Raw genomic sequence first — 12393 nt, 5'->3', positions numbered from 1 at the left:
CCTCCCTTAAAGCCCCAGACAATTTCCCTTGATTGTGGTGCACAAAGAGCAGAGCAGCAGCTAAGTGACACAGAAAAGCTGCTGAGCTACAATTCAGGACTCTGCTGAATCCTCCTGAAGACCCATGTCTTGGCAGAGCCCACCTGCCAATGAGACAGCCCCAAAAGCCTCATCACCTTGTCAGTGGCACATCTGGCATGAACAAAATCACTGTTCCCACACAGCAAAGGCAGAGCTGGGGTTTTCTGTCCTGTTGGAGGTACTGACCTCTTAGATAAAAAGAAAAGGAAAAGATTTTGGACAGAGTCAACCACTTTGCTGCAGCCAAACCACAATGTTTCATTTCAATTTAAGCCTACTGAAGTTTGTGTTTGACACTTTCATCTATGTTCATAAAAAATGCTTAAAGGAGTTCCCAACACAACAAAGCCTCTTCCAAGTGAGAAACCAGCGAGTCTTGCCTCACAAAACTCAAAATGTTCAGCTACTCCTCCTAATTTTTCATTGTTTTCCTGTCTTTCCTAAAATGGGCATCCCAAAAGTAACACAAATTTGTGAGAACAAAAATAAATGTCTGTGTGGCTCATACAGTTTGTTTGGCTCACAAAGTATGTTTCAGTTGAATGGTACCTGCCAGGAGGCTGTGGTGACACCACTGTGACACCCTCTGCCAGAACCACAGACACCAGGGAGCCAGTTCTAAGCCTCATCCCAAAGCTTGGCAGGGACAGAAGCCCCTCGTCCTCTGCTGGGCTTCATCACCCAGAAGTTGTGGCATCAGGGATGCCATGTCCTGCTGAGGGTGTTTTTATTGAGGCAGCCCCCCTGCACGAGCACACTGCTGGTCTCTGGATGGGAAGAAGCAATCACAGCTACTCTGGAAGGCAGTCACAAAACCTGACTTTTCCTGATGCAGTATCAGGTCTTGCTGATAACCTCAGGAAAAAAATTACAGTGTTAGAAGAATCATCACCTCTTGTACCTGCTGCAATGGGCTAGATGCTAGAGCATCTCACCTGTGGTATACTTTATGGCATGCTGGGTGATCTATTATCAGTTGTTGAATGTGGAGAAAAAATATCACTAGCTTTTTATTTCAAAAAAGATTCTTTTGGGCTATCATTTCGCAACAGTAAAGAGCATTATAAACCCTATCACAAACATAAAAAAGAAGTCCTTGTCCTGCACATAGGCCCCTTCTAAACCACTAGGCCACAATCCCTCTGAACACCGGGTGTCCCAGGTTATTGCTGGGACAATAAGAAATACTCATCCTGCATGCCCTGCCAGCCCACAAAACTGGTGGCAATAATCTGTATCCCAGAATGAGCAGCCAGAGAGCTGACCTCTTATTGTGCTTCAGGAATCAGATTTCTTAAAAAACACACGAAAAAAAGTGCAGGACTTTTTTTCAATAAAGAGTATTTAGCATCAAACTCTATGAATTATAATATAGAGTTTAATTGTCGTGTTTGCATTGTGGGAACTAGTTCAGTGGCTTGGATTTTTTCCTATTGTTTGTAGAAATACCAGAAACAATGTAACTCTACATTCTCCTCTTTAAAAAAAAAAAAAAAAAAAAAAGAAAAGGAAACCAAAGCAAAAAGCTGTTCAGCTTTCTGCTGAAGGGGTGATCCTGAGGTTATGAATCAACACTGTCCAAGTGGTCTATGATCCCTCCCACAGGGGCAGGATTTTAAACTGTGCTTAAAGGCAGTGTACAACTGCAAGGTCTGGATCAGGCAGAGTTCATTGGGCAGGGCAGGGCTGCAGCTGGTGGGTGCTGCTGCTCCCCAGCACTGGAAATGGAAATAAAGAAGCTGAATGCTGAAGTCACAGCACATTCTGCAAGTGTCAGAAAAACTCGGGGAGAATTGAGTTAGTTCAAGCCTCCTACTCCACACGAGGCAGCCCTGTGTGTCTTCCCAGGATTTATCACTAGCCAATTCTGGGTGGTGTGACACAGCTGCACACAGGAAGGACCTGTGACACTGGCTGCCTCCAGCAGCTCTTGTTGAGGGCATGGACCCTCACCTGCTCTTACTGCTGAGGACTGTCCCTCACACTCCTGGCTTCTTCATAGCATGGGAGCCTTTTCCTTTTCTTTCTCCTTCTGCTTCTGCTTCTCCTTCTCCTCCTTCCTGGTGGAGCTTCCCCAGCCTGTGGTGAAGCTATGATCCCTGTTTGTGGGATCACAGCCAGTTTGCCTTGGAAATGACGACTTCACTGCAGAACCATGCAGCAGGACAGACAAACTGTCTGGGGTGAGCTGAGAGCCCCTGTACCTGTACAGGAGGACGGAACAGCAGCATCATCCCTGCAGGGCTGAGCAATGAGGAGGTGCATGGAGAAGGCTCCCACAGGTTCTTGGTTTAGCTTCTTCTCAGGCACAAAGCACAAAGCTCCTTCCCCTCTCCTCAAAGCCACATGCCCAGCAGTGCAGCTCTCCAGTACCTACTGACACATTACTAGTCCTCTGTGAGCATCCTTACCACAGGAATTCAGAGGGTGCTGCCTGAGACCTACAGAGAAACTCTGCTTGACTTCATTTTAGTAAAGGAAGCATTGTGGCCTACTCTGGTTAGAAGAAAGATATGTCAGCTTCCGAAGAAAGCTGCAGGAAAGTTCTCCAGGCTATTACTGACAGACACCTGGGCCGAGATAAGTATCTCTTGTTAAATGAGGTCTCTGCAAATGGTCTAGATCAGAGCTGAATCTGCTCCACCAACATTGTTCCTCCTCTCAAGTGCTCTGCAACAACAACAACCCTTGCTGCAGCAGATTCCTGTTCCAGGGAAAGCAGCTCCTGCTTTTAGCACCTGAAAGGCACATCTGTTTGGGCTGAGTCCTGTGCCAGGATTGGGCACTGGGATGTGGCAGAGTCCATCTGCCCACCCAGGCAGATCCTCCTCTATCACCCTGGCAGGCTGTATGACACCACAGGTTATCACTGGGCAGTTACACACTGCAATTGTCTTCCTGTGGAAATGCTGCTGCTTTAATTAATGCCATTTAATTAATGCCATTACCAAAAAAAAAAAAAAAAAAAAAAAAAAAAAAGTGTCTTACTTACAGCTTTCCTAATAAAAGAGACGCTTGAACAAGGGTAGATGACTTCATGCCTCTCTCTGTTTCTCAATATGTGAAATTATTCAAAAAAGTTTAATCTGCTTTGACAAAAGAGCCTTTGTGTGCTCTGAATCTGTGGTTCAACACCAGCAAACCCTCTGTGGCCAGCAGTCAGGGTGGCTCAGTGGGCATGATGGGCATTTCCCTTTGGGACTGTCATGCTCTGGGACACTCTGAAACTTGAAAGCTGTAGTACCAAGTCATATGATTCCTTCCACACAAAAGAACACATACAGTAAGCTTCCAACCTTCTTAGGAGAGACATGCAGATAAAAAGGGTTTGGTTCCTGATGCTTATCAGGTGAAAAGCCTTGGAGGAAGAAATCTGGGAGCAGAAATCACCAGGAAGAGAGGAGCTGTTGAAAACCTCAGCTACAAAACTCTGGAGATAAGAGGCTACATAAGACCTTAAAAGGGAACAAGACTGTTTCCAATTTTTAGTACAGCTAATAGAGAAAAGCTCACAGCAAAGCCTGCAGACAGGCCATTGTGAGTTTCTGCTTCTTTTCCAACAAGCAGCAGCATAAAATTGTTAATGCAGTTGACAGTTCTGCAGCTGCTATTCAAACCATATGGACAAGGTTGGTACTGAGAAAAATAAGTTAATTTTGTTCCTGACTTTGTAAAACGGGCTGTGAAGGTGCAGTGCTCAGGAACAGGAACCAAACAGTGTGCCACTAAGAAACCAAAAAGCAGAGGATGAAGAAATCAAAGTGCAGTGAAGAATTTTCAAAGCAACCACTTGCCTAGCTAGAAGTTCCTACAGAAGGCAGCAGACATTAAGGACAGTTTGATGCTTCTACCCAAAACCAGGACAAGCCAAGTCACTGCACTTCCCTCTCTTGCTCCCACCTGACTCTGGGGTGATCTCAAAGGTCTGCAGAGCATCAAGGTCCAGACACAAGCTGAGGTCCCTGCAGAACCCCGAGACAACCACACCACTTCTTCAGGCTAAGCTGCAGATTCACTGTTTACTTCAGTGTCTTTTGCTTCAATTTAAGAAAACCCTCATATTTTATTAGTTTAGCCAGCTCACCCTTGAAAGCCCTTAAGATGAGCATTTTCTGAAAAGTTCAGCCCAAAATGACCTCATTGACCAACAGGCCCGCCAGTATGTAAATGAGCAACAAGCTCACTGAAATCCCAGCTGAGGAATTCTCTCAGCACCATTAGCTTAATTGTCTTCCTGCCAAATACACACTGGTGTAAATGGGACCAGAACCAAAAAAGCAAACACCCCACCCTCTGGCAGAAGGACCTACGCTGTGGAGCTGGATGAGGTCCCTTCCAACCCTAATTATTCTATGATCCTACGAATTATTACCTCGGGTCTGGCACAAGCTGAGAAACTTTGTGCCTGAGTTCTGCCACTCACAGACCCAGGAGACGTCCCTCACTGCTTCTCATCCGTGTCAGGGCGAGATAGGGCTCTGCCTGGTGTGAAGTAACAGCTTCAAAAACACCGTTTTGGTGCGGTTTTTTTTTTTTTGTTTTGTTTTGTTTTTTGTTTTTTTTTGTGTGTGTTTTTTGTTTGGTTTGGGGGGCTTTAAGTATAAAAAGAGTAACTGCAACAAACCCCAGCCAGACACCCCGACACAGCCCCGGATCCCCCACACGCCTGGGGAGGTTGGGAGGGAGAGGCACAACAAAGCCCCTCTCGCCCCTCAAGAACAGGACCCTCAACCGGCCCCGCACCCACCGCGGCTCCTGCGGGACCGGGGGCGAGCACAGACCCCCCTTCCCGATCAGCAACCGTCCGCCCCCTCCCCCCCCATCTCCTCCCCCCGGCTCCTACCCTGTCGTCCGCGGCTTCCCGCTCCTGGGGCTGCTGCTCCTCGCAGGTAACGCGGATCTCCCCGGCGTCCGCATCACGTCCAGGGTCCGGAGCAGGCTCGGGGGTCTTTGGTGGTCGTCGCTGTCCGACTTTTAGCGCTCCGAAGTCGAGGGTTTTACTCTCAAAGGCGCCTTCGACGCTACAAAAAAGGCCGCCCCGTTTCTGCCGCGGTACCGCCTGTGCCGTACCCGGCCGGGCCAGGTACACCGGCAACTCCTCATCGCCCCGATGCCCGCCAGCCGCCATGGCCCGACGGGACGGGGCGGGGCGGGACGGGGAGGGGGAGGATGCTCGGAGGGGCGGAGCGGGGGGTGGGATCGCTACCGAGGGGCACGGGCCCGTCGGGGGGGGAAGGGTAGGCGGGAAAGGGCTCCCCCCCCCGCTCCGGTCACTTTCCCGCCTCCCCCGGGTCCCCCGACAGGCTGAGGGGGTGAGGTGGGAACTTATTCCCAGTGCAGAAGGCCGGAGACAGCAGGACAGCCAAGGCTGAGCCTTAACGGTGCTCTTGATGATCGTGAGAGTCTGTGGGCGCTGTCTGACAGAGGGTTGAAGTTCTGAGGGAGGAAACGGTCTGGGATTGTTTCCTTCCTTTGACAGGCCTAAAGTGCTCTGCGTTTGTGACTGGGCTTGTACCAGTGTCATTAATTTTGTCCCTTTTTTCCTCTATGTAAGTGGAACAATATACAGGGACCAAGAATTCAGTTAATTGTCCAGGTCTGAATGGGTTAGGACGAGGAGGTGCACTGAAGATCAAAGAGTGTGTCACCAAATTCTGAGGAGTTACTTGAACACACTGTTCAGTTATCTACTCTTACTTTTATTAAAGCAGCACCAGAGAGGGGTTAAATGTGGTTGTTCATGCACCTGCCCTGGCTTTGTGGCTTCACAGAACTTTGTGCCTTCACAGAACTTTGTGCCTGGCCTGCTCCCCAACCAGGGACATGGTTGTCTGTCACACTCCAGGTGCAGGGACAGCACAGTGCCAGGCAGCTAAGAAATTAAATACCCTTTCAAATAGCCAAAAGGATTTTTTTCTGTAGTTTCTTCTACTGCTGCTCTCTTGGCAAATGGTCTCCCTCTGGAGCTGGATGCCCACCAGGGCTGTTCCAATAGACACAAGATGGCTGCCGCCCACCAGGCCTTCACCTTCCTAGGGGACTGCCTTAGCATGAATTAATATATTCACCTCCTGCTGCGAGCTGGATCCACTCAGCAGAAGCTGAAAGCCATCTTGGCCAGCCCTGCCCCTAGCAAGGGGGAAATGGACACATCTGCTGATTTCAGAGGGGGTGGACAGAATACTTTAGACAGCAAGCTGAGCCTTCTCCTTCTAGTTGCCAAGTAATAGCACTTGAGGCTGTGAGCCTTTCTCAGGACAAAAAGTGCGCTCTGGAGCCACAGACTTCCCCATGGCTTTGTGCACTAACCATGGTGAAGTTAGAATGAACTCCTTGTTTGAGTTGGGACCTCTCCATATGGTTGTGTAGCACTATGGGGAATTAAAATTCCTTGGAACAGGGCCTGGCCTTTGTCTGGTCCTGCAAATGTGCAAAAGTTTCAGTATTGTACTTTAATAGCAATATTTATTCAAATCCTTATTCTAATGTTTATCTTTCCTAGTGCCTTGTTGCAGTGGAATCTTCTGCACTAGTAAAGGAGTATGGGGGCTCTTCTAAGGAGGCTTTAAAATTTGACCTTTCATGGAAATTATTCACTGTATATAAGGCAATTCTTGCTTTTATTTCTCAAGTTGCCATTTGCTTTTAAGATTCTTTTGTTACATGTTGTAAGGTCTCTAGTTCAGCAGTTCAATACTTCTGTATATATGTATCTCAGATCAGATTTGAAGCTTTTAATTATACAATGACCAAATGCTTGTCCCCTGTAATTAAGCACATTTTCCTTTAAATCACAAGTTTATATGCTAGTTGACATAATGCTTTTCAGTCACGAGTGCTGCATCTCCAGATCCTGCTGACAAACCAGATCTCCCATGGCTTTTCTCTGCCAAGCAGAGACAGGGATCAGGGAGGGGATCCCACAGAAAGGTTGTCTCCCCAGCATGAGCCCAGGGGGGATGGAGATGGCAGGTTTGAACTCACCTGTGTGGGTGCTGCCAGAGCCAAAACGTCAGCCCCATGGGGTGTTGCCATGGCTCAAGGACTCCCTTCACGTCTGGACCCCAGAACACGAAGCCATGATCGAGGGACCTGAGCTGAGCTGGCCAGATGGGCTGTGCTGGTCATATCTGGAAAGCAAAGAAGTAAGCTAGTACTCTGATTCAGGCAACAGTATTTATTTTATGGGAAATTATGTTCTGTGGTGGCAAGCTTCTAATTTACATCTGACTAGACTGCGCCTTTCAAGTTGAGTAAGAGCTGTTTTCATTAAGCAGCACTTAGAAATGGAAATCAGTCAGGTTATGGATTGAACTGCAGTAGTTATGAGTGGTGCAGCCTTCTTGGAAATGGTCTTGAGACAAATCCCTTCCTGTAAAAGGATTAGTTCATAAGATGGGACATAATCACCCTGTCTGGGGTGGTAATTTTCTTATTCTGTGCACTCAGCCCCGTGTTGGGTCCTTTGTTCTTCTCCTCATCTGCTGCCTGAGCCCCAGCTGGTTCCCTGTGGGTACCTGTGCAGAGGAATGCACAGACAGCTGCCCAGCAGCCAGGGAGAGGCACCACATGTCCTGTGACTTTCTGAAGCATTTTCCCTGTGAGGCTGCACACTTCCTAAGTGCTATCTTTTAAATATTTGAAGGGGACTTCAAATTGCCAACTGAATCATTCAAACAGCAAAGGAGAAGTCATATTAGGACACCTTGCCTGCTGCTGCCAAGGCACTTTTGTTCTCTGATGGGTATTTTCTGGTGATTTTGCTGATTCCTTTTCCGTTTGCCAGGCCAGTAGGCAGCTTCTTAACTGGATAAACTCTGCATCCTCTGTAGGCAAACTTCTGTACTGGTTCCCAGTCCCCAGGTGCTCTATCAATGTCATTCTGTCCATTACAAAAACAAAAAAGGAATTTTTTTTTTTAAAGTGAAGCCTGTCATAAATTTTGGCTTCTTGTTCATATAATGTTGCCTGTGCCACTGGAGGTTGACCACACACCAGGAGGTTCAGATCTTCTTGTGTTTCCTATGTCTCACTAAAAAGGTGAAATCCACTTTTGTTTTAGGCTGCTAGTGAAGAATAATCACATTCCTAAGTTCTATAGCTATATTTTATCCAGCAGCATCAATGGTACATATCTACCACCATGCTCATTAGATTTGGAGAATGTATCGTTATTTGAAGGAAACAGGCTGTTGACATTAGATGAGATTTGACCCTCTCTGTCACCACTGCTCACAAGCTCGAGCAAAGGAGAGCTGTGTCCTGAGTTAGGACATTTCCTTCCTTGATGTCAAGTTAGTACAAAATGGCTTTACACTGTTTTTCTTGCAAGCCTGGGGGCAGCAGATCTTTAATTGCACATGAAATGGACACAGTGACAGCATAACTTTGCTAGCATGATAAGTGAGCATCTGGTTTCATAGCTCATTTGCTTCTAAGGTCTGCAGGTTCAGGTGGAGAAGGGTAAGTAGCAGGTTCACACCAATTTCTTCATCCCCATCTGCGTCCTTTAGGGCCTGATAAAACTTTATTACAAGTATGGCAGTAGCCATGGTGAAATTAGTTGGAGTCGTTTGTCTCATGCAAAGTTAGAGCTGCCTTCTCTCTGCATGATTTACTGGGGTGTCCTGCTTTAGGAGATAAACAGGATTGTTTTGCTGACTCATTCTTGCAGCAATGTCAGGACAGCCTCCAACACTGCATTTCGTGTGCCTCAGAAAATGTCAGGCTAAGGACAAAACCAGAAGAAATAGTGAAAGAGACAAATGTGACAAGAAAGTGCTTATCTTACATTTCAAGGCAGAGGTCACAGAGGGGTGAGTTGTTTCAGGCCCCAAGAAATTGCACATTCATGATGGGTGGGTGACTGAAGAGCCCTAGGAAGGCCACCATGCTCCACTTTCAAAGTTTTTGGACATAGCAGGTCAGAAGAGACCTTTGTGATCCTCCAGGGTGCTCTGCACATCATGTGGTTCCCCACCTCAACTCTGTATGTCATTCAGAAAATCATCTGATCTTGCTTTACACATTTTCTTGCTGGGGAGTATGTGATGGGCACAGTAAGGGCCTAAAGCAGAATCCTACCTTTGCTGTTAAAAATGAGCATCCCCACTGGAAATGCAGGCAGCATGGCACGAGTATAGCAATGCCCCCAGTAGTCATCCTTTTGCTCTGACTGCCTCTCATTGCAGCCTGTCCTCTCTGTGCCCACTTTTATTCCTGGATAGGACTTGGGGACTAAGCTGAGATTTTCTTGTTTCCATGGTGTTGCACTTGACCTGGAGTGGTTTTGCATTCAATCTCCCTGCCCATAGCTGCAGGAGAGCACAGTGATGCTCTATGGCAAAACCAGGTGGTGTATCTAGAGATAATGAGTGATTACATGCCACTGATTGCATGCCTATAATCAGTAATTAGATATCAACAGAGTAGAATTACAGTGGATTGAAAGGAACTATGGTTGGTTGGTTGTATGGCTTGTTGTGACTGTGAGGAAGCAAGCAATGAAATGTATCTTGGCAGGGCTGCCATTTGTGCACATTTCTTGTCACAGCCTCTAACCTCTGGCATAACCCATGACAAAAGCATCTTCATTGTGCCAGTAGCAAAAGGACCAGGCTTTGACTGGAAGTCTCCTTGCCTAGCAGTCCATTTGCTGTCTCTTCAGAGGAAAACCATATTCTCTAAACTGGAGTGGCTGATGTCTTGAAGAAACTAGAACCTCTCCTTGCCATGACCCCAGCTACATCTTAATTTTAAGTAGCTCAGGTGAAAAATAGCAGGGCCAGGAAAAGGTCATTAGCTAATGAGTAAAACCCAACTGTGCCAACCTGGTACCATGGGCCTTGCTGTGCTGAGAGAGATGAGCCCACTGCTCGTGTTCAAACCCACCTTTGCTCACGCTGGAGGGGCTTTTCCTAACTTTTAGCTTGGTTCTTCCATCTCAGCTGCTTGTGGTTCTCCAGCAAGGGCTCATGAGTGCTGTCCCAGAGGCAGCTGCACTGACTCATCTCACCGCAGGCTCCTTCCCCTTGTGAGGGAACTCTGCACCACAAAATACCATTGTGATTAGTGTCTACACTGAACAGATTTTACCAAAAAGGAAAAAATAAGAGCAAAAAGAGAGAGACTGATGAACAGATACAGAGCCAGATGTTTTCTTTCTGGGGAGGCTGGAACCTAGGGTCTGCATTGCAGCACTTTGATGTGGGCCCCTTATTGAGCACAGGCAGGCTAAGAGTGTCAATGGCTGTGGACTTTCAAAACACAATGAGATGTTTTGGGCTGAAAAATTGTGAAGGGCAACATATTAATCATTTACCTAGGGAAACACATGAATTTTGTATCTGTTCCTGATAAACTCTGAATTTCAATGTGAGTTTGAAACCAGTCTGCAGCCCAGATGTGCTGATGCCTTCAATGTACATCCCATAAAACGTACAGTATTTTAAGAATTTCAGAATTTTTTTCATAACTGCCAAATGAACCACTCTCAGCCTGTGAAGCTAAAATCTTTTTCTTGCATTTGCCCTGATTTACCACTAATTTCTGGTGGTGGAAAATGGTGAGAACATGACAGGTGACATTTGCAGTGTGGCTCTTCCTCTTCACTGCGTTTGTCTTTTACCTTTCCACAATTTCTGAAGTACACATTGTGATATGGAAGTGAGGACCTGTGTGTGTGTGTCAGACACAAATATATGCAGGTGGTCAAGCAGTTTCTATATCTGTGGAATGTTGTTACAGGTTGAGACTGACTGTCTATCGTTATTCAGCTCCTTCATTCGGTGCCCAGGCTAGAGCTGATAAAAAGTAACAGATACCACAGTGACCTCTGGAAGTTTCTGTGCTGAAAATATGAAAATGGGGGATTGTCTTGGGTCTTGGGTCTTGAAGCTTGGGTCCTGCCAAGCTTCAATGTTCTAGTTATTTTCACAGGCCCTGTCAGTTCAGCAACTGCAACTGTGCTGGCTGGTTTACCCAGGGCTTAAAGAAGGCACTTCGGGTAAATGGTCACTTTATTCCCGATGTAAAGGAATCCAAAGTGCTATAGGTTGTTGTCTTTTTATTATAGCACTTGGTGGATATTGCTGTTCTTCTCCTTAATTCTCTGGTGTTTCAGGGAAAGTGTAAGACCAATGCTTTCTAGCTATGGCTAAAAACAACAGCCTTGTTTGAAACTGTGTGCTGGTTCTGGATGGACTGACACAGAATGCTTTCTGAGCATCACTTTGGAACCCATAATGGCCTGGGGGTACTTGAACTCCAGTACACATAACAGGTTTCATTCACTAAAATCTTTTTTAGGTGTCTAATGAAAATGGACTGTTTTTTCTGTGTGCTGAGTACTTCCAAATCTGCCATTTGCCCTCCTCCTTTTTCAATGTGTGCTCTCCATTAATCCTAAAAAACATCCAATTGTATTCTCTCCAGGCCTGGACAGGAGTTCAGATCCCTAACTTGGAAACTGCTGTTGAAAATTGTTGTCTTTTGCCAGCAAAGTTTCTGGAAGGGCAGTGAATTCCCTGCTGAGGGGAAAGGCAGTGCTTTCAGACCTCCTTTATCTGTCTCCAGGAAGGGAAGGTCATTATGTTCCCCTGGACCATGCAAGGCAGAATAATCTTGTTTTGTAAAATATGTTTCGTGTCAGGTTAACATTACTGAACTTCTAGTATAGTTGAAAACATACAAAGAATGTACAAACAAGAGACTTCCAGTTTCAGAAGCTTTTCCATTCAAATCTCTAAATGCACATAAGCTAATAAGGGACATTATAAAGGAATAAAAATTAAGGAGGCACTACTATATGTTCCTTACTCTATTTCTATTGCAGTTTGCTCATAAAGGAAACAGTCTGCTCAAGACCTGAGCCTTTAAAGCACCTGGGAGTCAGCAGTCTCTGAGGAGCAGATGTGCAGCTCACCTAAGGAGATGCTCACCTGTGGGTGCAGTTTCAGCAGAGCTTCAATGGAGACTGCAGCAAGAAAGCACACCAAGAGTTTCTGCTATGCCTTTAGAAGGGAGAGAAGTATCTTCCCCTCCAAGGACTGACCAGCAGCCTCAGCCAGCTTGGGGTCTAGCTGCTGGATCCTGAGTTGAAGCATTTCAGAAGAACATCAGTGGGCACAGCTGTGGGTACCACTGGCACAAGACATGGTCTGCTCCCCTCACTGGTGAGACTGCTAACTTGTGTTTCTTCTGAATGGAAAAGGCTTTTCTTTAGCTGCTTTAACTATACACTGTGTTGCATTTCTTTAATATATTAACTGAGCTGTATATATTTAAACAGTTGGTAGGGAAGCAATTCCAGAA

General features: G+C 46.4%; 1 protein-coding gene across 1 annotated transcript in view; it reads right to left on the bottom strand.

Annotated features, from left to right (window-relative positions):
• The window catches only part of DPYSL3 (dihydropyrimidinase like 3), a 30499-nt gene extending 25259 nt beyond the window's left edge, over window positions 1-5240 (bottom strand). Inside the window, exon 1 of the mRNA XM_071758498.1 lies at window positions 4925-5240. Within this exon, the coding sequence (XP_071614599.1) occupies window positions 4925-5209 (285 nt within the window). The 5' untranslated portion in view covers window positions 5210-5240. The remainder of the gene's footprint in view (window positions 1-4924) is intronic.
• Window positions 5241-12393: the final 7153 nt, after the last annotated feature.

The sequence above is a fragment of the Heliangelus exortis genome, chromosome 15, assembly GCF_036169615.1.
Source record: "Heliangelus exortis chromosome 15, bHelExo1.hap1, whole genome shotgun sequence".
Lineage (NCBI taxonomy): Eukaryota > Metazoa > Chordata > Aves > Apodiformes > Trochilidae > Heliangelus > Heliangelus exortis.
The sequence above is the reverse complement of the archived record's forward strand: the minus strand, read 5'-3'. Positions and strand labels throughout refer to the sequence as shown.